At 35.0% G+C, this 26,765-nt stretch overlaps 1 protein-coding gene across 11 annotated transcripts in view; it reads right to left on the minus strand.

The window, feature by feature from the left end:
* Positions 1-294: 294 nt before the first annotated feature.
* LOC5574639 (muscle calcium channel subunit alpha-1) overlaps positions 295-26,765 on the minus strand; it is an 87,324-nt gene continuing 60,853 nt past the window's right edge. For 8 of the 11 annotated variants that reach the window (XM_021844182.1, XM_021844177.1, XM_021844175.1 and 5 more), the window contains 10 exons: positions 22,839-22,891; positions 22,637-22,783; positions 22,106-22,577; positions 21,935-22,036; positions 17,102-17,290; positions 14,073-14,996; positions 13,721-14,013; positions 5,850-6,562; positions 1,427-1,560; positions 295-1,366 (listed from right to left, as the gene is read on the minus strand). In XM_021844182.1, the coding sequence (XP_021699874.1) occupies positions 1,154-1,366; positions 1,427-1,560; positions 5,850-6,562; positions 13,721-14,013; positions 14,073-14,996; positions 17,102-17,290; positions 21,935-22,036; positions 22,106-22,577; positions 22,637-22,783; positions 22,839-22,891 (3,240 nt within the window). In that variant the 3' untranslated portion in view covers positions 295-1,153. Of the gene's footprint in view, positions 1,367-1,426; positions 1,561-5,849; positions 6,563-9,076; positions 9,121-13,720; positions 14,014-14,072; positions 14,997-17,101; positions 17,291-21,934; positions 22,037-22,105; positions 22,578-22,636; positions 22,784-22,838; positions 22,892-26,765 lie in introns of those variants that run through there. The other 3 variants (XM_021844183.1, XR_002500351.1, XM_021844184.1) reach the window with 3 other exon arrangements.

The raw sequence follows: 26,765 nt of genomic DNA on the forward strand, positions 1-26,765 counted from the left end.
GATTTCCGAGCTACGAAAAAATACACAAAATTCCAAAGTGTACCCCGTCTAAAGGCGGGGTCACGCGTTTTTGCATGTCGCCCATCGCGAAGAAAGCTGTTCCCAGCTCGTGTGTGTTGCCGCAGCTCTGGTAGATGGTATGGTTACCTCTAAACGTTCGCACCTGCGATATGGCTCGATTACATACATGGGTAGATCTGCTTTTCTTTATCTGTATTATTAGCAGTCTTTCGGAAGCAATATTAGGAGCATAAAGAAAAACGGGAATTTTCGGAAAACAATAGAGATGTACAATTTATGGAAAACAAATGGGATATTTTATTTACACCAAAACTTTTGATGATAAAATGTTCCTATGCAATACACAGCAAGTTGGCCGTATATGCTTTAGCTTAGGCATTTTTATGTTATGATAACTGAAATGATGATATGAACATAATAAGGTGGAAGTTTTAAAATGTAAAATGTATAATCCCAAACAGGTACGTATTGGGTTTTACGAGATACCAATATTTACAAGAGATGTATTTTGCGGAACATCCATTTTGCATTTCAAAAGGAAATAAAATTTTACTATTTTTGCTTGTATGCCTCGGAATTTGCAATCGATATAATTTTTATGAAACATAAATGCTGTTTATTAACTGATGAGAAACTGTACTGTGATGTTTGCAAATGTATGATTTGTATATCCTTGATAACAAATCTATTTTTTTATCGGATGTACACGTTATGTATAAGGTTTTCAATTATCGGAAATTAAAGGATTCAATCAAAGAAAATTAGATTTTAGACATTTCTTTAGCTAAACTACACAACTCTCGTATGGATGTATGAAATCCTATGGAAATAGGATAATAATGTGTAGAACGGTGTATCCTTTGCCGTTTTCGCATTTTTCTCATTGCTGGATGGGTTTTTATTCATAAAAATCTGTACAATTAAATAGCAACAAAAACAAGAGGCATATAAAACCGATCTTTTACCGATTGTTACATCAAATCTGATTGTAAATTCACGTTAAAAGGATTGTTTTCAAAAATAACATTTCCTATAAAAACAAACAGTCGTTTGATGGATAACATTACACAAGCAAAAACAAAAGTAAATAATCGTTGAATTTAACTTATGTAATGACTTTTACTACATTCTGCTATAAAATTTGGTTGTCATGTTTCCGTTTCTGTTTTGGCTGAACATTTTTTGGCTGGTTGTTGTTTCTGTTGAACCTTTCTTGAAGCATCAGTTCATGTGCTGCTAAGTCCATTTCTTCCTGCGTCATCTCAAGCGCTTCTTGCATTTCCATTTGAGCACAATGCACAAATTCTGGATCACAATATTTGCCTAATCCTTGTTCTAATAAAACCTGCAATATAAACGTTGTTATTTGTTGAGTATAGAACATTTTACAATTATTGATAATTACTCGACCAACGAGGCTCTCTGCTGATCCGATCACTTCTATCGATTTAGTTCTCTTGTCCTGTGGGCTACTTGGTGTAGAGTGTATCACTCTGGCTGGTATGAATTTCCCTCTGCCAATGTTACCGCCATTTGTTACTATAGTATAGAAATGCAAACGATGAATATAATTTGAAAGTAAATCGTATAACAAAATGTAACATAACAACATAAATATATAACATCTCAAAACAAATGCATACTACCAATAATTTAAGCATTTATCAAATACTCGTACATCAATGTTAACATACAAAACATACTGATACTCGAACCTTAATGGGACCGTAGGCTAAAATTAAATCATTCGCTTCTGGAGAAGCACCAAAAACGCAACTCATCATCGAAAGCCACATCATAAAACATTGCATTTGTCAACGAAATATCTTCCTTCAATTAGTCATGACATAACTCTTGCTGATTACACTAAATTTAATGTTTGGAAATTACCCATCCAGCAAATTAGGTCATTCTTCGAAATCTCTTACCAACTTCACTGTATTTTTTCATACTAGACGCAATGATACATTCTCAATTGTACTAACAAATTTACATGATCTCATTTTTTACTTCGAATATTTTATTTCACATGAAATTTACATTAGGGACGTCCATAAATGACGTAGCTTTTGACATCCATAAGCATGACGGATTAAAAAAATGAGGATTTCATTGAATAAAATAACAACAATAAAGATGTTTTTCTGTTGGCTCTAATATGCTGCGGCGCAAGTTGAGCACCCCTGCGGAGAAAGAAAAACATTCCATAAAATAACATTTTTTTCACTATCACTGGTTTCCCATTGCTACGCATTGTATTCTCTGCATCAAGCTACATTTCAAATTTTATTTGAGCAGAAAGTTCTTGAACCCATTCTCAATTTGGAGATATAAATGCTTACAACTACTAGAAATGGAAGGAAAAGATGAGAAACTACTAGGGAAGGTGTGCCAGTTTTCGCCACCCTGAGGAAAAATATTGCTTATAATTAAATATAAAAAAGACCTTTGATTACTGTCAATACGTTAAACGAAAGCTTTCAATCCATGTTCAGTAGTAAAAATATAAAAACTGATTGGAAACTTTGTTTTTGTATTGAAAGTTTGGGAGCATGCCCAAATGAAACATCATTGTCAATTTTCGCTGTATCAAACGCTGATTCTTGACTCTCTAAGCACATTTATTTGAGAACAGGAGCGAAGACGATTCTATACCATTTCCCGGAAAGACGTTTCCCGGAAATCATTTCCCGGATACCCCATTTCCCGGAAAGACATTTCCCGGAATGACCCATTTTCCGGAAAACCATTTCCCGGAATAACCCATTTCCCGGAAAGCTACTCAATGATATATAAAATAAACAATTTCCAGTTCAAAGCCATTTTTAGAGCAAAGTAATATCAAAATCATGAAAACAATGTGGCAAGCTTCAAGAATACTTTGTAAAATGCCACTAGACTGTCATAGATCAGTTTTTCGAAGCTCATACCAGCCACGAAATGCATCGAAAATAATGATTTAAGTCACTCCTATGCCCAATTTTACCCAGCATGGCGGTAATATTTCAATGCGTAATTGCATCCTGATTTTTCATGTTGAATAAAACTATTTCAAAGTTTTGTAACAGGCAACGAGATTTTAGCTTTTGTTCTTATATTTAATATTCTGATTTGAAAGCAGTTTTACCCGCTAATTTGGTAGCATAATTATTAAACTTATTCCTGCAAAAATCGTGAAAAAATATGCAAAATATTGCAAGAATTAATTTCAAATAATTTGAAATGAAAATATGGTGGATAGCGTCATGATTATATATCTATGATGCTATCCGCCATATTTTCAGTTTTTTTAATAAACCGAAATTTTGAACAGTTAGGATTTTTTTTAAAAACGATCTGATTACAAGCTCTTATAAGTATATCATGTAGACCAATTTTCTAGATTTCATTTCTCTTTGAAAGGTTTCCAGCTGTAGACTAAATTAAAATTAAGATTAAAGATTAAATAACATCAAGACATTTCAAACCTCTATTCCATTTTTGTGCAGCCTGTGAGAAAGTTTTTGCCCGGTCCATTTTCGTGTTATAATGGTATAATTATTATTGTCCTCACTGTCTACATTTTCATTGGATAATTGCCCTTCTTTCATACATAAGCTGTTCTTTCGAGTTATGCTATTTGAACAATTAATAATATTTAAACTGATAAATAAATCCATCAACATAAATTTCAGTTATAGCTACTGCCATTTTCATACAGAATCACCCTTCTTTTGAAAATTTTCCTTTCTTCCGAATTATACCGATAGAAACATTTTTGGCAAGAAGGCTGCTAATATTAAACATCAGAAATTTTCCCTTCTTTCAAACTGAGGTTATTCTATTGAGTAATTGAATTTTATCAGTGCTGGGAATGGTAATAGTAGTAGGTTTGAATGTCGCGAAACTCACGTGGCTTTTCTCACTACAGTACTTTGAAAACATGAATCTCATCAAGTAGCCTATTTTGGGTGCATGAATTTTCTTAATCATTAGTGTCATCCAAGGCTGTAAATGCGGGAAATGCTCCGGAAAATAGAACATTTTTCTACAGTAGTTTTGGGTTGCCTACAGCAACGGGTGTTTTACTACATTCTGGGCATTTTGCCTACAGCACCGAGAGGCTGAATTTCACTGCCTTCGCTGACTGCGATTTGGTCTACTTGGCTACTGTAGCGTGAATTTCATGACTTTTGCAACCCTAGATTATACACAAATTATGTCACGCACAATTTTGACATTTTGGACCAACTCTCTTCTTGTCAATTTTATAAGGCGACGCTTCCTTAACTCCTTCCGCTCCTTTGAAATGAGACACTAGCTTGAACTTTATAATGTGATAGTGTTTCAATTGGTATCATCTTCTTCTCCTTTTTCTTTCTGACATAACGTTTCAACTGCTTTTCGGCTCTATGATCATATTAGCACTCCCACAAAGAAACTCTATGTCCTCGGGTCCTTCGGGTTCCGCGAAAGTTCATTTTTAGTACATTCCGGGAAGTGGCATTCCGGGAAATGGGTTTCCGGGAAATGGGTCATTCCGGGAAATGATTTCCGGGAAACGGCATTCCGGAAAATGGTTTTCCGGGAAATGTCATAGAATCGCGAAGACTATTAAGCGAATAAAATATGTAAACTTCAGTGAGCTGGTCATTTAGTGCGAATGCCGGAAGAAAAAGTTGCATCAATCAGGCGGAGGTCAGCGGCTCCGTGAGCGTACCAGAGCAACCAAATCATTCGAGATTTGGAACAAACGGTTGACAATCTAATCGACTATAAAAGTATCATATGGCTTATCTTATTATGGTGCTACATTTATTTCCAAATCCTTTTTTTTTAATAACAACATTGTTAATTGTTAATTTATGTGTTTTACCTTTCTATCAGCTCAACATAGAAAACAACTATCAATTAAATTAAAACCAGTAAACTATGAAAAAACATACCTAAGCCACTCTGGTATGTTAAGTCAGTTGTAAATATTTCTAATTATAAAGTAACAGTTATATACTAGTTGACAAAAGTTTGGACAACTTTTCGAGCGTTTTTGTGTGATTTTAATAAGGATTATATTGAATGTTTAAATCAAAAACTTCAAATCAAGATTTTGCGAGATTCCTCATAGGGATATTTTTAAAAATTGGCCTAGAGGTGCAGAATGACCTCAGGAATCGAGCTTTGTGCTCAGATTTCATGGACATTTTTTTTCCATAATAACGGTCTGTCGGGGCACCGTGCCATTTAAACTTGACTACTCGTGCTGTTGATTTATGCAATTTAGAACCTGAAACTAAAATTATTTTGCAAAACGTAGAACACCCTGGATAATTCAATTTCCCTGTCACACATAATTTAAGCTTTGATGTCAAAACCATAACTTATGTTGTTGTACCTCCTCACGGCTATCCTTCATGAGTATTTTGTTAAATATTTGTTATAAGCATCAGCATAGCATAAGCTTTTCAATTGTAATTCATGCAAACAACACGGAAGTTTGCTTATTTGAAGCAGATATAGATACATATCTAAGGACAGATGTGTAGGGTTAAATATCACATTTAAGACGGCAATTGAGTGGAAAAATCAAATAAAAATGAAATAAAATTGTTACATAAAGCAAACTTTTGTTGTACTATAACGCCAGAAGGCAAGTATGGTTTTAGGCAGATAAAATAGTTTCATCAATTCCATGTTCCTTTTGAGTTTGAACTATGTTTTGGATGAAACTGTCGGTACATGTACAAATTAATCTACAACATTATTCAAAATCGTCTACCATACATAGAATAACAAACAGATAAACATCGAGAACGCCATTCACATCGTACATTGAGTATATAATACCTAACCTCTTCCACAATGCGAATATCGTTGATTTTTTCTATTTGGTCTGATACTCCAATCTTCAGCTTGTGAAGGTTTCTTCCAACAAGACCCTTCTATCAGTGATGGATCAGTCAATTCAAGTGATAATGAATTTGGTTCTTGTGACGATGACGAGTGTCCAATAACAATAGAATCGGATTTACTATCACACAATAAAGCTGATTCCTCGGTATCGGTACTTTTTGAAGTCATTTGTTGTCTAGGCGATTGAGAATATATTGTAGGGGACATTTGGGCTTCTCCACTCACTTTTGATGGGGTAATTTTTTTTCTCAAATTTTGTGGACTACTTTGGAAGGCATTTTGTCTTACGAAGAACTGATATTTGCCTATATTATGCTGATTTGGCGATCGCATGTACGAAAGTGGTATTTTTTGAAGATCGTTTTTATTCCTTGCGCTGAACATATTTTTGAAACCGTCACACGTATCATTAGTAGAAGAGGTTTTAGAAGTCATTACCGAGCCTTCCGATCCTTCATCTACACTGTCGTAACAATATTTTTCTTTTGTTTTATCATCTACCATGAGCATCAACATGTTATTGAAGTTTAGTCTATTTCTTCGACGTATTGATGAAGACGAATTTGACTCTACATCGTCGTTCAGTACCGTCGTCGTAGATTTCGTAGATGTCACAGATGTGCTTGTTGTTAATTTGTTTTCCTTCGATAGTCTGAATAAAATATACACATACAGTAAACATAATTTGGTTTTGAGTTTCATACCACAGTAAAGACATAATTTATGTTATGTATGTTTGATTTGACTGGCCCAGCTTAGTATGCGAGAAAAATAAAGTTGTATAAATCCACGGGGCACCCCCCAGGTTTATCCTTTAGGATTAGAGGAAGACTGCCTGAAAATTTCAGCTCATTTGGTCGTTCCATGGGCTGGCGCAATTGAATTGAAGTTAATATGGGATTTTCTGTTCAAACATATGGGAAACAGCACTTCATCTCCTGTTTGGGTCAGGAAAATTGTTGATTGCTTTCAATTGAACCCGGAATGTCAAAAACACTACTTGATACCATAGCAAACAATATTGCAGAAGGTTGTATTATGATTAAAATTGAGAAAGTTGGTGTTTTAACTATCTGAAGTAGATTTTAAAAACTGCTCAGTATTTCTTTAAAATAACTGGGTGGTAGCCACTGAGCGCATTATAGCCACCTATGACGCTTGGTGAGCTGCTGCACAAGATGCATGCTTCTTCTTTCTGGCATTACGTCCCAACTGGGACAAAGCCTGCTTCTCAGATTAGTGTTCTTATGAGCACTTCCACAGTTATTAACTGAGAGCTTTCTTTGCCGATTGACCATTTTTGCATGTGTATATCGTGTGGCAGGTACGAAGATACTCTATGCCCTGGGAATCGAGAAAATTTCCTTTACGAAAAGATCCTCGACCAGCGGGATTCGAACCCACGACCCTCAGCATGGTCATGCTGAATAGCTGCGCGTTTACCGCTACGGCTATCTGGGCCCCAACAAGATGCATGCATATATGTGATTATACGGAAGTGCTGATCTGAGCCTTTCAACAACTGATAGGCTAATGAAAATAAGCTTAAATCCAGATACAACCTTCTGCAACTTTGTTCTTCAGGGTCTTCTTCTAGTGAATTTGTCATTCTGCGCTCAATTGAACGCGATCAACTAGTATACGGAACGAAACAGTGTCATAGGGTCAATTTTAAATATACTTGAAACCAATAGTCCTTACAAACTTCGAACTGAATGCGCCAACTGGGGTGAGCAACCAAATGAGTTTAAATTTTGAGAGAGCTTTTTTCTTACCCTGAGGCACATTTCTAGGGGGTGCTCCGTTGAGTTATCCAACTTTTTTGTTTAAGGGCCAGTCTAATGTTTCATCAATGCTTTGATACAACAGCATTATTTAATTTAATCATATTTAATGTATAAGGGGAAAATATCAATAATATAATAGGTCAACATATTAAACCATGTAGAAAAGATCAATTTGTTCAGCTTGGTTAAGTAGAGACATGGCGTCAAAATTTGTACGGATAATATGCGGACACCCTGTACAGCTCAATATTTTGACATGCTGAAATTTTCTGATAGCTGCAAAGGATTTAGCAATCCCAAATTTATTGAAGACATATAGGTAATTGGATATTTGGGACTCACGAAGTGATTATTTCGTTACGTTCGAACGTTAAATTTACAGTACTTTCTCAATGCTTACATTCATATGATTCTTTGCCCTGTTTCATCATAGTTTCACCATAGCTGTCATTGATTGAAATAAATTGCAAGAGAACATTGTCTTAAGCTGCCGAAAAATACGTAAATTCCCCTGTTTGGAAACTTCTAGCCCTGTATCTAACGATTAGATTAGATTGTTTAGAAATTTTATGGGGAACCACAAATAACAGTAAATAGTAATTGAGTCTCTCGCCAGCGTGAGCGTTGAAAATCAACTATATCGAACCTAAACTAGAAGCGCTGCATTATCAGAAATCGCCCAAATAAATCATTGTTTGAAAGTTTATTGTATATGGAGGCGTTAGTTATGGATTTCTGTTTTTTTTTCTTAATCGCATATTTGATTTTTTTTCTGATCCGGATCGGGTTTTAAAAGTCTCAAAAACATCAGGTACAAGTTGGGTTCGGGTAGAGATAGAAATTAACAAGGCAACAGTTGAAAACTTCCAAATTGGCTGGAAACAAGAATTTAACATTTTTTAAAACACGGGTTTCGGGTCGGGATCAACGATTTTTTTTTCTGTTTTGGTCGGGTTCGAGTTTGATACCTAATAAATTAATGTCTCGGGTTCGGATTTAATTCGAGCATGGATTTTCTGTCTACTTTTTCTCGATAATTAATGAATCATACTCAATCGCTTGTGACTATTTAAGCGTGTTTCGACTCCACCAGAGGCGAAAAGTCAATAAAAGTTTTGTGTCAATTTAAGAGCCCGTTTCCAAAGATTTTTGAATGAAAGGCACTATAAACTGTTGTTTAGTTAATAATAACAACAGAACAGGACCGTTTTTAATTGTTTTCGGCAAATAAATATTAAAAATAATTCGCAAATCTTGTTTTGGAAAGCCTAATTTCCTTATCGCCTACATTGGTCCATTTTCGGTTGTTATTGGTAAAATTAACTTATGATTACTATTCAATGAAACTTATAAGCTGGAATAGCAAACGAGATTCTTACCATTTAGCGTTGGATCTTCAATATCGTTATCACTCATGCCACTGCTGAAAAAATCAAAATTTTGAATTTGTTGTTTGGAACATTTTAAGCTTCGTGTTAGTAATCCAACGTCAACGGAACAACGAAGCATAAATGCAATTTTGGTTTTGCTTTTTTTGTTAGAATTATAAGCTTTGGATGTTAATAAAAACTGCACTTCAATGTTAGTTTAAAAAGCAAAGTATGTTCATACTAATATATTGCAGGATACTTGTTATCTTGAATATTAATTATTAATTTAGTGAAAACTAATCAATATGATTATTTATAAGCATTTTTTAAATGGCAAGAATGTGCACTCATTGTTTAGCGATATTTAGGCTGTGAAAAAATCTATACCTAATATAGATTTGAACTGAACAAAAACAAAACTATAGTACTGTAATTAATTTCCAATTTTCCATTTACATGTATGTTAAGATATATTTGTTTTGAATTCATTGAATGGAATGGAGGAAATATGAGACGGAGTTTCAAAATATTTGTGGTTTCAATTGAATCGATTTTGCAGTTAAAATCTGACTAGGAGTGTATCAAGTCAGTGAAAACGTTCTTAATTGTTACATTATTACAATTCCAGTAAGAATGAATGTTAAATAATCTATTCATATATTTTCGTTTTTGTGCCTCCTCTTGGTGTTATTAAAAATGAGGCTGTTTGTCTTATCCTAACTTTTTGTGTGAATTGACGATCAACAATGTCACTTAGTTTGTGTTTGCACGTGCTCGGCTGTGCGAATCTCGGTTTAACAATTTTCCTTCCGAGATTCAGCTAACAAACTACCGTGCGGGATCGAAATCCGTACAGCTAAAAAATGAATCTAAATCCGTCCACTTCCAATAAAACGCCTACTTATTGTATGAAGTGTATGGATTTTGAGCCTGTACGGATTTCGGTCCCCCACTGTACCTGGTTGTTTAGTGATGAAGCACGGCATACAAAATTAACAAGTGTAAACACCAAATTTGGTTTTAAACATGTCATTCCTATCGTAGCATACACCATCCGGATCACTAGATCTTTTTTTTTTTAATTTCTGAGAGGTGGATAGGAATGACGTTGTCAAGTAGCTGTCAGTTTTCGGAATATTATTATTGCTAATACTAACACAAAAAAATTTAAATATTGTCATGTTCTGCTTACGCGTTGTCTAAAAGTATTTGTCGTCAAGTTAAAATCAAATACACCATAAGCTTGTCGGAATTCATTGCAAATGGAATTTAACGGATCATTTGCTCCATAACCAGTATTCCTGGAAGCTATCTGGATCAGTTGCCTTGTCCGTAATACGCGCTCTGGAGCATAAAATTGTACAAGTTGAAGCAAAGCAGGACAATCAACCTCCGAACGAACAATTTCCGATCCATAAACAGCTCGGCTATTTTTGCGCCGGACGTGCAGCGGTTCCAGTCCCAGCAATCTGCAACGATGGTCGTAAGGAGGCAAGTTCAACGGATCACGCCACGGTAGATCCCTCAAAGCATGTCTCACAAACTTACGCTGAACTGCTTCTATTCTGGTTATCCACACTGCCTCATAAGGTGGCCATACTATCGAAGCAAATTCTAAAATGGATCTAACCAGAGAACAGTACAAGGAACGCAGACACATCGGGTCGTTGAATTGTTTCGTAATTTTTAAGATGAAGCCCAGTTGACGGTTCGCCTTGATAGTGGCATAATGCAGTTTAAATGTCAATCTGTAATCCAACAAAACGCCCAGATCTTTGACCTTGTCCACACGTTCGAGTTCCTGACCATTTATATTGTAATCGTACAAAATTGGTGATTTACAGCGACGGTATGAAATCACACAGCATTTGGAAACGCTAACAGCCAGGAAATTCATGGTACACCAGCGTGCAAACTGGTTCAATAGCTCCTGGAGGTCTCTGCAGTCCGCTTCAGTTCTCACGACGAGGAAAATGTTTAGATCGTCTGCGTAGATTAATAAACCACCATTTGCAAGAACGATAGTCACGTGATTGAAAACAGCGAAAACAGTAAGGGTCCCAGGTTGCTACCCTGCGGTACCCCAGATGCAGGGTGAAAAGGATGCGATACAGTAGATCCAACCTTCACACAGAGACTCCTGTTTCTAAGGTACGATTGCAGCCAATTACACATTCGTGTTGAAACACCGAGTCGGAGTAATTTCGCCAACAGAATTTCGTGGTTCACGGTGTCAAAGGCAGCCTTGATATCCGTGTAAACAGCGTCTATTTGCGCTCCATTATCCATGGACCTAATGCAGGTCGAAGTAAAATCAACCAAGTTACTTTCTACCGACCGCCTAGGGAAGAAGCCGTGTTGAGCCTCGCTAGCAACAGAACGAGCTGAACATTACTTTATTAACAATGGTTTCCAAGCATTTCGCACCTGCTGAAAGGGATGTTATTCCACGTTTCATCGATTCGTTAAATTTTAGTTGAAATTTGACATTTATGTAGTACATTTATGTAGTTATTTAAATTGAATTTCGCGGTCCACCCATCTGAGTTTTGAAAGTCGAGTAGTATTTCAGAACAAAGTTGACAGATGATTAGTTATTCCCAAACTACCGGGACCAGAAAATTACTTTTGAACTGTCAAGTTTAACCATGCTTCTGAAGCAGGGTTATTTTAAACCGGAGGGGAACCGTTTCACTGATTCGTTTATCTTTTAGTTAAAATTCTACAGCTCGGTAGTTATTTCCCCTTTGGTTAAAAATAACCCTGCTCTGGAGCATGTGATGCTATGCCATACACAGCGGATATCTAAGATTACATTGAAACAGTTTCGTTTATTTAATTTATCATCATATGAAGACAATTACACTCCATTACAACAACGAGCACAAATCGTAAAAATGCTATTTATTAAGCAATGATTGCATAGATCAGTAATCGCCAAAATGTTTGTTTTGGATTTTGGAGTGCGATGTGCCCTTATAGTTATTGTGAAATCATGATTAGATATTTTGTGAATTGTTTTAAAGTTCATCAGAGAATTCAAGTATTCTTCAAGTCTTGATGATTTCTTAATACTGAAATCAGTTTTTCTAAGTCCAATTACTGACAGTTCTGAATAGCTCTCCAAGGACCGTCCCAGAAGAAAATTGCTGTTGAATACCAGGCTCAGGTATTTCATGCCAGATAATTTTTAATACTTACTACCTGAATTAGGTATAAAAGTGCCCTATGTAGGGTGAAATACCTCAAATAATATCGCATGCATATGCTACAAACACCAAACTGATAATTCGATCAGGTTTTGTAATACTCCATATCGAAGTGTTTTTTTTTTTTTTTTTTTTTTCAATATTAGTTCAAGGTTCAAATATAATCTTGAGCATAATAAAAATTATATAACTTTGTGAATGCATCAACATTGAATCGTTATGTAGTTGATGAACGAAAAAAAGACCTAACCGACTTGATTTTTGACGCTGCGTTCATATTGCGCGTTACCGCCGCCGCAGAGTATGGATTCAAAATTAGCGCCGCAATATCAACTGGTGGACCAGATAGCCGTAACGGTAAACGCGCAGCTGTTCAGCAAGATCAAGCTGAGCGTCATCGGTTCGAATACCGCCGGCCAAGGATCTTTATGGAAATTTTCTCGACTTCCGTAAGCATAGAGTATCTTTGTACTTGCCACACGATATACGCATGCACAAAATTATCGATTGACTAAGAAAGCTCACAGTTGATAACTGTGAATGTTTTAAATATCAGCTGAGAAGCAGGCTCAGTCCCAGTTGTGACGTAACGCAAAAAAAAGAAGAAGAAGAGTTTCTACAAGTTGGCGTTACGTTCCAATTGGGGCAATGCCCGCTTCCTAGCTTGTGTTTTTATAAGCCCTTCTAGTTATTGATTGACAACGTTTTGCCAATTGACCTTTTTTAATTTGTATTTTGTGTGGCAAGCACGAAGTAAAATTCTATAGCCTTGAAGTCGAAAAAAATCCAATCCGAAAGAATCTTCGATTGATGGTATTCGATACCACTTGATATTTTGATTAATACTTGCACTATGGCTATTTGAGCGCGCAGAATAGAAAATATAAAAAAATGCCACCTACAATAATATGAAACAGAACAAACACAGAACAAATTTTTAGAAGAAAGTTTTTTGAGAACTTTAAATACATCTCTCTTCGCCTGCTTTCTGAATTACTGTGCAACTTTCAACGCTCGTAAACGACGTGTAAATCTCCACCAAGGAACTAAAAAAATACTGACCTATGTTTTCATAATAAAGATTATTGTTGAGATGTGTGAGATGCAATTTTTGAAAATATTTATGTAATTTGAAGATATATAAGGCAAAAATTGTATTTAAAAACCTGTATGATAACGTCTAAGGTTTCGTACATTGATCAAATGGATTTGTGTTTTGGATTATGAACGCATGGATCAGTAATTTATTTTTTAGCATCCCCAATGTAGTAATTACACTTGCATATCTAATTATCACATCGGTAACACATTTTATTAAAAACATTAAAAAAAGTATTATGTTTAGTATAAATAATTTCAATTGTTATATTTTTAGTTTTAGCATACTCGACAGTACTAAAAACGATAGCACTATTTACAACATACCCGAATATAGAAAACTTACTCATTTGCGTTGTAAACACGTCCAGTTTGTGCTGTGTTGCTACCGTCCAACAGCAATGGATGCAATGGAATATTGTCATGTGCTGGTTCATTTTTCGCCATACGGTTGAAACCATTGTTGATTTGACAATACGGAGCTTTGTATGCCTCCGCCCCTGATAACACTGCATGCATTGCGGCTGTCGCTGCTGCAGATGTGGCAGACGTTTTTGGGGCTACATTGTTTCCTTTTTTCGGGAACTGGCCTGGCCTTCGTATCGATGACCACATATTACCGAAAAGAGTATGATTTCTCTACAAAAGTATAAGAGTTTTTTATCCGACTGAATTGTCCATGAAGAGTTCGAACTTACCCTATGCATAGGCTCTGGATTGTCGTCTCCTATATCCTCTAGATTACCGGAGATAGCACGTTTCAATTCAGGACCTGCCTCATGAAGTGTCCTCAAGCCTGCTTGTAAAGTCATTGTGCGTCTATTGTCGTAGTCTACGTGCTTATTGTCATTTTCTTTCCGCTTTTTAAATCTCCTAAAGTAGTCTTGTATGAGAAAAGTAGCGTAGAATTTGCCCACCGTTACTTCATCATCTACTCCTGGCGGTGGGACTACCTGATCCAGTAGTTTCGGAGCTGTTCGTTTCCATATTTGTTTGATGGTAGCTCTCAATTCCGCATTGGCATCATCAATGTTTCCTTCAGTTTTAATTTTTAACGAAGTTCTAACAACAGCGAACAATGTTGCATTAAATAACACCGTACCATCACTATTTAACGGCATGTTCATTGAGACTAGCCTTTTACATGCAACTCTATGGGGGCACAATTTTCCGAACCCTAGTGGGGGTGAAATTTTTCGCAATAACGTTACGACGTCTAGGTGCTTTATCCTTCCTTTGGCGTCCGGATCGTACTCACTCCATAGCCGAACAAATTCGTCCAAATGATGAGGCCCCAGAATAGACCAATCTCGTGTAAGATAATCAAAGTTATCCATAATAACGGCAACGAAGAGATTAATAATTAAAAATGAACATAATACATAAAACGATATGAAATATGGGAATGCAATACTGGATCCGCATCCCTCCGGCGAATTGGCGTCATCTGATCGTGGATCACACATTACTTCTCCAGGTCGAGATGAACAGTCCAGCATGATATCTTGCCATGCTTCGCCTGTGGCTGATCGGAATAGTACCAATACTGCTTGCGGGAAGGTTTGGAAATTATTGTTTCGATGGATAGATGTCTCGTCATCCATTGCAATCTTTCCGAATACCTGATAAAATAACAGAGAAAAAAACATTTAAGATCATTTTGCCTTCTAACAATTTTTGCTTGGTAATGGTTATTATTTTCATATCCACAACCTTTTGTTCTTTTTTACGTCCAATCTGGCACAGCTTCTACAGTTATACACTGTGAGCTTTCTTTATCAATAATCCATTTTACGAAACGATAACATTGATGATATTGTTGTTACTTTCACGCGATGCACAATCGCCTTCTGTCATATTTTCATTCATAAAATGAGCGATCAGTTAATCCGAAACGGCTCGTAAAATGGACTATTGACCATTTTGCCTTTGTTTGTAGTGTGGCATGCAGAAAATATGATATGCTCTAGGAAGTCGAAAATATTTCCAAAAAATCTTCGACCGGTAAGATTCGAATCCGCAGAACCTTTCATAGACATTTTAAGTCCATATTCCTGTGAAAATTTCATCTAAATCGGCTCATGAATATCAGTTAAAAAATTGGTAGTCTTTCCGAGAATCTTAGATATTCCAACTATGGCAATTGCGAAAATTTGGAAGGTGGTCTTCTCAACGAGCTTTTCATACAGCCGGGGGCCTGCGGACCCCCGGTTGGGAATCGAAGTAGATAGATTAGATTTATACATTGAAATTGTCAAATTCTAGAATTGAGTTTTCCATATGTCAGGAAAGTATGCCAACTGAAAACATTTGTTAAATATATCAACTAACAATGATAAAATACATACTGGAAATTTCTTGATGAGGATATAGAAAATTCAATCATCGCCAAGGGCTTTTATATTTTTGAATTTTTTAATAATAGTTCTCACTTCTTCCAAATCAGTCTTCCAGGAATTTTTTGAAAACGTTCTCTTGATTGAGAATGTTTTCGAAGTCCTGAGTAACTTGATTTTCTATTGGACTAGTAATTTAAAATTGTGTGCGCTTTCAAACTGCACAGCAAGTTTTTGAGCTTTTGCGCAATGGATCATTGAAGTAACCCAAACGGCCGCTATGAAATGCTTAGATAGCGCCACCGTAGACGTATGTGTTTGATAGAACAGCAATGCTGTCACAGTGTTATACGTCATATACGGTGGTGCCGCTGTTTTGATGCGGTGAGCGCCGAATGAGTGACCTTCAATGATCCATTAGTTAGTAATAATTTGTTGTCCTCTTTCAAGATCGGAATTTGCTTCTGAAGTTCTTTCAAAATTTTAGATAATTTCCCAAAGGGCTTAGAGCCAGGGCCCAAATGAGCAATTTTATTTGCAAAATTTTTGTTTCTTGATTGTGAAAATCGTTTTTCGGTTTCTTTCTGCAGATCCTGCCATATAATTTCCATAGCAGAATCGTGAGTGCGTTGAAATTGCCTTCTCCTCACGTTTTCAAGACGGATCAAGAGTTTAAAATCATCGTCTATAATCACGGATTCAAATTCACATTTTGGTTTTGCAATGCCCCTGGCTTCAACAATGGAATGTGTTAAAGTTTCAAGAGCATTGTCAATATAAAGTTTTGTTTGTAAAGAAATGTTAACATCAAGATTACTATCGACATATGTTTTATGTATATTCCAATCGGCTCTAAAATAATTGAAAGTGGAGCTGATTCTATTTCTTCCTTATGTTCATAGATTTATACTTCTTGGACAGGTGGATCTAACATTAGGCTATCTACGCACCATTGTAGACCAACTACAACGGAAATGCCAATAATTTGTTATATTTATCAAGCTTTATAAGTAATGATAAAATAAGGCTGAAATATTAGCAATCAGCAAAAAGTTTTCGCAAAGAAGATAATGTGACATTCTTATGAACTTGAACTTGAAGATAATGTCTCAAAACGAAAATCTATGTTTCGAAATCAAACGTCTAGAAAACATCGATTAGAAAGATCATAACATAAAAAAAACAGATGGAACACTTAGAACAATGTGCGATACGAATCGTCGAGAGTACTGTATTTTGTAGTTGATTAACACATTGAAATAAGGTATTGCAAAATCTCCACCGGTCTAGATTCGGTCGAAACTCTTATAAAGTAACGTTCATAAATTTCGTCACGCAAATGTTGGCCATTTTCAAGTACCGCTTCCCCTATTACATTATTTTATACTTGCCTGCATTCCAATTACTGCATAGATGAAGAAGAGCATCACAATCAACAGAGCGACGTAAGGAAGTGCTTGGAAAGATTTTATAAATGTCCACAAGAGTGTCCTAATGCCTTCACCACGGGCCAAAAGTTTCACTAATCGCATCACACGAAACAGACGAAAGAAGTTGATCGATATTATGCTGGATCCGCCCTGAAAATAAAAATAATATGGTCAAATTATAGTTGTTTATCATGTGTTGTTTGTATGACAGTTTAAGTTATTCTTCATATCACTAAGAACTGAGCTATACAGTACTCATACTCAGGTTGTTTTGGAAAAAAATCAGAACGGAAATGACTAATCATAAACATTATCAAGATTTATGATTAAAAGTTGTGGTTTATATTTTAATACAGATGCGCAAATGATTTTCGTATGGGGTTTTATTTATCATTAGCCAATTAATGTTAAATCAATAATTAATAATTGATCACTGTTTTTTTTAATGATTAAATGACTAAATCCTAAATGCCTTGAAGTATGCGGCTAACGTGTATATGACTTAAAAATAATTGACTTTACTCATGATTGAATAATAATTGTAAATCAAATAGCTTTCAGCATTATTTTTCGTCATATCTTCAAATGTTTAATCATAATAAGCGACTTTTTTGTTTTTCGATATTTTTGCATTAGTCTTTAGAATCTGAGTCAATTTGATCATTAGTAATCAGGTTTTGAATATATTTAGATGTGCCTTGGGGGACCGGCGTTTCTCATAGAACATTTTTTGACCGCCACTTTGTTTTTAGTCTGTCTATCAAGGAACAATATTGAAATTCGAAAGTAAAAAAGGAACAAATATTTATATTTTTTTTTAGTTTCTATTTGTAACGATAGTTGTTTTATTTTTTTTTTGTGCGGCTTATTTTTCAAAAGTTTTCAAAACCAAAAATTCGTATGCTCTACTGAATTCTAATCACATTAAAAGAGAAACCTCACAATCTGAGCCAAAAATATTAAAATTTAGAGGTGGCGCAAGCGTGTTGAAGGTAAATTTTCAGGTTATGAAAAATGACCTTCAGTGAAGTAAACATAACTTTGTTATTTTTCAACCGATTTTGAAACTTTTAGCATCAATATCTTCAAAATTAAAATTGTAAAAACTTTGTAAAACATCGAATTTGTCTTAAATCAAAACTAGTCTTAGTTAAAAATACTTTTATCAAAATTTTTCCTCATTTTACTAAAAAAAAATAATTTTTTTGGACCATAACTTCATAACTACTCAATCGATACCGAATCTTTTTATATGTTTTTGAACCAAATGAATTTGTTTTTAAACTGTTCATACAACACATTTTTCTAAAAAATGGTTTTGACTTATTTATTCAACAAAAACTACCCAAAAACATGATTTTTCAATGAAAAAATCAAATTTCTATTGATTATTTAAGTTTTTTTCGCCGGAAATTGCATTTTTTCTATTAAACTTAAATTTATAAAGCATCTTGTCTTAATTACGAGTTGAATAGTACATATATATTTCTACATATGCAAACATATTTTTGTTGCAAAATTATTTAAAAATTGTTGCAAAGTCATTCACAAAGGTTAAACAAATGAGAAAAACCAGTTTCAGCTTTAGAGATAATATTTAACTGGCAAAAAAATTAAAAAAACTGGCATTTTTCGTTAAAAAAATCATGTTTTTGTTCAGTTTTTGCTGAAAAACTTAGTTAAGACATTTTTTAGTGAAATGTGATGTATGAATGGTGTATAACCAACTGAATTAGCTTCAAAATCATGTAAAAAGATTTGGAATCGGTTGAATAATCATGAAGTTATGGTCAAACAAAGTTGAAATTTTTAGAAAAATGAGGAAAAATTTGGAATAAATTACTTGTAACTAAAACTATTTTTGATTGTAGACAAATTTGACATGCTATAGAGTTTTTATAAATTTAATTTTGAAGATATTGATGCTAAAAGTTTCAAAATCGGTTTAAAAATAACAAAGTTATGTTTACTTCACTGAAGGTCATTTTTCATAACCTGAAAATTTACCTTCAAGACGCTTGCGCCACCTCTAAATTTTAATATTTTTGGCTCAGATTGTGAGGTTTCTCTTTTAATGTGATTAGAATTCAGCAGAGCATACGAATTTTTGGTTTGAGAACTTTTGAAAAATAAGCCGCACCCTAGTACAGAGCTACTTGGGCACTTCCATGATTCACTTTGGCATGGGTTTTTTTTCTGCCGATTTGTCTGAAACAGCAAAACAAGCACTGTGGCTAAATAAACATTTGTAGCTTTCAAAAAAACCCCACTGCTGAAGTGAATTAAAAGTGCGAAAAATGAGATGCGGCTCCCTATATGTATGATCCATCCATGTATATAAAGCCAACTTAAGGAAAAATCATAGTATTTAAAAAATATGGAATCCAAATCATCATCATGAAGACATTTAATCCTCTAATACCCAACACCGCCTTTAGACGGGGTATACTTTGAAATTTTGTGTATTTTTTCCTGGTTGGGAAATCAAAATGATTTTATTTTTGGCTTAGGGGCCATGCACAAATTACGTCACGCTCCAAGGGGGGAGGGGGTCGAGCCAAGCGTGACAAGCCTTACAAAGTATTCGGAGAACTTATACAAAAAGTGTGACAAAGGGGGGAAGGGGTCGAAAAAGTTGAAATTTAGCGTGACATAATTTGTGTATCATCCCTTAAACCTCGACTCATAACACGCATATAAGAAAAGTTTTTCATGACTTTTGAAACTTTTTTGTATTTTTTAAAATTGTTTGAAAAATTGTATTCTTATGTAACCTACAAAAGCCCGGGGTTCTTTTTACGTGTAATATAAAAAATCGTACCTATTATATTTTCTACGATCAACCTATTACAAAAGAAGAGCTTGGCTTAGCTTAGCTTAGCTTAGCTTAGACTGACTACACATATCAATGGTTGCTATTCCGTGATTGACCGAAGTCAGTGAAAATGCACAAAGAATCAACTAGAAGTTCGGCTGGGATTTACCATAATCTTCTTCAGTGTGCATAATTCAGTGCCTCTATTTATACAGGGTCAATAACGGCGCCGGCCACGTCCTTGCAGTCAGGTGGGATTGTGGGAAGGAATGTTAGTGTGTAACCTTTGCTATTTGGAGACCGTGTTTGCCTCTGCATCTCCACAAAGGTTACTGGGAGGGATGTTTGTTAATGGGGAGGATCGTTGGGTCATAGGATTCACTTTGATAAGCGATTAGACCATGATAAACAATGATTTGTGAGATATATACATGCTTATACGTAAATATAATATTTTCATGTGATATGAACAATTTCTATGTAGAGGAAAATTATGCCGACACTTGAGGTGACGAACCATTCAAAGTTTGTTGAACAAATACCTAAATGTAACATTCCTACAGCTGTCAGGACGAAAGCATGTGTTATTATATTTTACTCATTTGAAAAGAAACAAAAAACTCGATTGGTTGGGACATCATAGAACACTCTTATTCTTATGCCGACACTTACAGTGGCGAACCATCCAAAGTTTGTTGAATAAAGTGAACCTTTCGCAAGTCTACACTTGTAGTGTCGAACCATTCAAAGTTTTTTTAATTACAAAAATAAAGGTATATAAGAGGTGTTCTGAAAAAAAATGTTAAACATAAATTAATCATGAATCAGAGTTTGTGTCGACACTCACAGTGACGAACCATCCATAGTTTGTTGAAAAATCATATTTACATCCCACCATTGTAACGATTGAATGTGCAGTCATACATATTTTATAGATTAGAAATAGTAGCATGAAACGAGCTCACCAATTGATCCGTTATCCTTGACTGAGCAGCCACAATCCACTTTCGGCTTCAAACGAGTGAAGCCTCGGCTATAAAAAAGCACTCAGGAAAAAAAAAATAAGCGCGCGACCCAAAAAGATTTAAAAAAAAAAACTGTTCGGGCTTTCTTGACGCACTGCCCAGGAGCAAGCGTCAAGGTCGAAAGATCAAACAGAACTAACCGATCGCGGCACTTTTTCAGTTACTCCAACCGAACTCACCGATCACGCCACTTTTTCACTTACTAGACCAACGCGCGACATGTTTGATCCTGCCCTCGTCGCTTGCCCCGGGAAAAGCAAGTGTCAAGGTCGAAAGATCAAACAGAACTAACCGATCGCGGCACTTTTTCACTTTCTTCAACCGAACTCACCGATCACGCCACTTTTTCACTTACGAGACCGACGCGCGACGTGTTTGATCCTGCCCTCGTCGCTTGCCCCGGGAAAAGCAAGTGTCAAGGTCGAAAGATCAAACAGAACTCCCTATTACAAAAGAAGAGCTTGGTGGTATTAAGGTGAAGATGAATCGAAGCCAAACCTCAAATTTTCAAGAGCACAAATCTGGAGAACCAAACATCCGTTTAAGCTGAAAACTCAATCGTTTGGTCACTAGCTGGCACTAGTTTTCAATTCAAACGGGTGTTCGGTTCTTCAGATTTGTGGTCTTGAAAATTTGAAGTTTTGCTTTGATCCATATTTATCTTTAAAAATTACATATATTGTGAAGATGAAACAGAATTTTTATTATTGCTAAAAATCAGTAACTAGAAGAGGCTTCAAGAAATAATGAAAAAGGATAGGGATGTTCAAAAATAAAAATTATAGAAACCAAAATTTGTAGCTTTGCGAATAAAAATAAATCATTGCCCAAAACGTGTTTAGAACGATTTATATAACTGGAAATTATATTTAGCTCGAAAATAAAAATTTAAGTATTAGAGGGTTAAACATATTTTTTTTTACGAGTATAACATAAATAAATCACTACACCTACCTTCATGCCTTTGCTGACGTTCACTTCTGAGTAAACAATGTCAATGAAACTACCCAGTACAATTATAAAGTCGAATACGTTCCACGCATCGCCGAAATAGTTCTACAAATAAAAAAAAAAAACAAAATATGTCAATATACGGAGTCAGTATATGATTACTTGGCCAAATACCTTAAATCTAAATGCTGCCAGTTTGAAAACAAATTCCAAAGCGAAAACTGCAGTGAAAATTAAGTTGAGCAAATCCAAAACTTCGGTGTATATTTCTGGCTGGCGGTAGAATTTCATTGATAGAGTAATTGTATTTATCATAATAAGTATGAAAATCATGTACTCAAATGGTTGCGATGTAACAAACCACCACACTTTATACTGGATTCTGTGTTTTGGAATATATCGTCGTATCGGTTTAGCTTTCAATGCGAACTCTATGCAATTTCGCTGGTTTTTATCCAGGTCACAGTTTTTATACTCTTGCTCTCCTTCATTTTGGAATGTAACAATAACGAAACCAACGAAGATATTGACCATGAAGAATGCAATGATGATAATGTATATGATATAATAAGCCGCGACGATTGGTCTAAAGTTATGAATTGGTCCTGAATCCTCTTCGTGAGAATCAATCGAAACATATAATAGCCTGAAAGATTTAAGAGAAGATTATCTTACTGTTGAAATCGAAACAGATATTTGACATACCCTGGCCATCCTTCAAACGTAGAAACAGTAAATAAAGTAAGCATAGCTTTAGAAACATCATCGAAATGAAACCTATTTCTCGACCATTCCCGTTCTTTCGATACTGGTTTATCTACATTACCACCTTCGAATACCAAGTAAGTTCCACTGTAAAAAAATCAACGTCACAAATTGGTTCAATCAACACATACATGTTACTTACTGGCATTCCGATTCCTGCATTTTCGATCCATCTGAGCAAGAGAAAAATTTCCCCTGAAGAATGTGATATGCAATAATTTAAATAAAAGCATATATTAATGTTTAACGTTTAATCCATTGTGTACAATTAATAAAATTTACTTATTGTAAATACATATTATAATTATATTAACACTTTCATAAACAAGACCAAAACAATTAGTTTACATTTTTTGAACTACATAAAATGGTCGAAACACGCATAGTGTTATCTGTTTGGTTAATTCAATCGATTAGTTGAACATCACATTTCAAAACAACGCACACCAAATAAATGTTAAAGCCAACAAATTTAATGCAAAAAAGAGCAAGTGTTTCCATTATCAACAAAGAACAATCAGTTTGCTGTTCATTTACTTGCTTCTTTTTTACTCGCTTATACAAACCATATACTGAAGAATTAGAATAATCGTCAATGTTGCTTATTTATGAAATATTTCCCAACTCCGTGGAGCTGTAGCAATTCGTTCGAAGGGATAGGCGGGGCATAGTGAGCACGTGAGGCAAAGTGAGCACTTAGGTGGCCTATTTTTATGTGAGAAAAACCAAAATATAATAAATTGAACGGAATCCGTCAAAGGAAGTGACCCCAAAGAGCTTGAAGTGTGTATGGGAAAAACGAAAAAAAAACATTTTCGACACTTAGATGGCGCTGTAGTCGGTGAATTTCCTTCATTTTGATTTGAAGGTTCTCCAACCTATAGAGAAAAGACAGTACGAAAAAATGAGAGCGATCTTAACGAAACAAGGACACGTTTATTCCAAAATTAAAATAACCTTTTTTGCGGAGCTGCCGGTTCCACCTAGAGAGAAACCTGAATTGTAGTTTTCCTAGATATAACCTTTTTGTTTCTGAACGGTAAGACTTCCCGTTTATTGCAGTCTCTTTTAAAACCTTCTAATAAAATGAAAGAAATTCATCGAATACAGCGCCATCTGTTGGCGGAAATGTAATTTAATACAAATTTCAAATTCGTTTAGAGTTGACGGATTTCGCTCAAATTTTCACGGTAGCTTCTTGGGGTTTAAATTAACTAATTTAAGGGGGGCAACTGAGGATTTATGAAGTTTGATCACTATGGGCCATTCTAGTGAGCACCCTGCATTTTCACCCTAAATTTCCCTTTCTAAAATTTAAATTTTCAATTTAAAATTTAATTGGTTCAGTATAATCAATACTTGAATGCCAAAATTTTCAATGGAAGATAGGTTTACTTCGCGAAAAATAAATATAAAAGTGATCGTTGGTATATAATATAATATAATATTCTGGCTCAGCGCTAGAAAAAGCTTGGAAATATTCATGGTGAAAACCCTGTAAGAATTTTTGTAAAAGTTTACATGAAAAACTCATGTAAGTATTCTTAGTAGCAAATTCCTGAAGTATCCTCTGATGGCTTACTTGCAGAACACATTAAAAAAAAATAATCATCTTTTTTAAAGGAATGAGGAAAACACTTGAAGTACCAGAAAGGAGCAGGAATATTTGGAGAAATTATCGGCAAACTGTGAATGAAGTATCGAAAACAATGGAGTTTTGGGAGAATTCTTCAAGGAATTTTCGAAGGATTGTTACATAATCCTGAAAAAAATCAAGAACCTTTTAAAAATTCTTTATATGCTAATACATACTTATTTGGAAGATGTTCTGGAGATAACTTTAACTCTTTCAGAAATACAAGAATCTTGTGAGCATTTTGTGAGTATTACTCAAGAATTTTTGGGGTAAACCCAAACCCTAAGAGAATATCTTAGAGGAATCTTATAGACTCTTTAATGAATCGTTGGTTTATTTCTAAAAAAAAACAAAAAGAATTTTACATAATGTTATATCTGTTGTTTTTAGACGAGATGAACAAATGAATTCAATGAACATCGTTCGGTAAAACCGATATCATGAGCGGTTCGCTCGTCCGAGGAATGATTAATAAAGATCAGTCGAATACTAGCTGTGAGACGATACAGAGTCAAATCTAAATTAGCTGTGCTATACCCTATTAAAAGAAAGAAGTTACGGTTACGTCTAGTGTGTCCGCCCTTTAGTCAAGTGTCCGCTGGAGTCTAAGTGTGTCTGCCGAAACATAGAAGGCCTCGCCTTGGAGTAAGGAAGGTTTTATCAACTGGCGACGAGGAAAACGAGAACTCAAACAGAAATTTGCCATTTCTAGTGTGAGTTTATGTAAGTATTGATTAAACGTAAGTAGAGTTTTCTTTGAAGTTGAATACTAGAAGAAACTTGGGCTTGGGCAGACGGTTACTCGACGGTCAGATTCTTGGAAAAGACTGGAGTACTGTTGAGCAAATGTGCTACATTATGAACATTGTATAATTGTGAAAAAAATAAGTATTCTGTTAAAAATAAGTATTTCTGTTGGGAAAATTCTGAAGAATATTTGGAAACTTTTAGGGATAGACAAAGGAGATGTTTTACTGTTTTGAAAGAATTAATGTGGAGTAATTCATGAATTGAATGAATGCGTCATTATCATTTTTGAACAAATTTACATGTGATATGATAGGCGATATTTTCTTATGCATGTGAAAGGTGAAGAGATATCTGAATTTGCTTCAGGAATCCTGGAAACGATTCTTAAGGAGCATTTAGAGGAATATCTACAGTGGGTGGAATTACTTTTAGCACACCATTTATTCCAACAATCACAATCAGTGAATCAATTATCAACCTACACACAACAATAAAACAGTATCCTCTTCCACTCTTGTTGCAATAATCTCATTTCACAATAATAGTTTATCACAACCTGGACAGAATATGACAATAATCACTCACCGCGTGCGAGCGATTTTGCAGGCTTTGCATGGCAATTCTCGAGAATTCTCCGTGTTGGTAAACATTGTCACATTATTGAATAACAACCATAAAACAAATTTGATTTTTTGTTTAATGTAACTAGTTAATCACGAGTTGAAAAAATTGCAACAATGTATTTGTAACGACAATTTTTTTATATTGTATCCCTATCCGCAAAATTTTGGACAAACGATTGTGAGCATGCTATTGCCAATTCGAGTGACAATTAGAAGTTCGGCAATCAAAACTTCGGCGAAGTTCGGCGTCGGCATTCTAATTTAGTGCTTCGCCGACGCATAGGGAATGCTTTTGTCGGCGTAGCACTTCGGTAGAATGCCGACGCCGAACTTCGGTGAACTTTTGTTGGTGATATTTCATTTGTCTTATGAACTTCGGTCTAAAGTTAATCTGAATGCACAATAGTTTTGTTGTTTGTTTTTCGTCTGTTCCGATGACAATTTGATTCACTGATCACAATACATTTTTGTCGATCAAAACTTAAGCTAATAATATTGTCAGGAACATTAACACCAATACAAATGGTAACGCATATTAAGGCCCAAGTAAAAATGGTGCAAAAGTCAAAATTGGAAAAGCAGTTTTCTCTTTTTAAATAGACAAATCGAAGAAAATAAAAACACACAGCTCTTTTATTTGCCAAATAAAAAGGCTGTGTGTTTTTATTTTTATCAATTTATTGTTTTAAAAGGAGAAAACTGCTTTTTCAGTTCTGACTTTTGAGTCATTTTTTCTTGCACCTTAAGATTAGTTATAGTATACATACTACGGAAACTAACCGAGCGGGAGTGAATAACTGAACCAGTTATTGACTTGGTTATCATATTATTCCACGAGCAAATTGTTGGTATTATTTTCTATCAAAACAATTCTTGACTTAACAAGAGCAGTCAAGTCAATTACAACTTTAGTAATCAATAATTCATCCGCTAAGGAAAAAGCGACAAAATGTGCCTTTAATAATTTTTAGGTATAAAATTTGGTATTTTTCACTTGTGAAACCACTAAAATTTTTAATATTTTTCTGATGATAAAACAATGATGTGTTTTGTGCACTAC

The sequence above is a fragment of the Aedes aegypti genome, chromosome 2 (assembly GCF_002204515.2).
Source record: "Aedes aegypti strain LVP_AGWG chromosome 2, AaegL5.0 Primary Assembly, whole genome shotgun sequence".
Classification (NCBI taxonomy): Eukaryota; Metazoa; Arthropoda; class Insecta; order Diptera; family Culicidae; genus Aedes; species Aedes aegypti.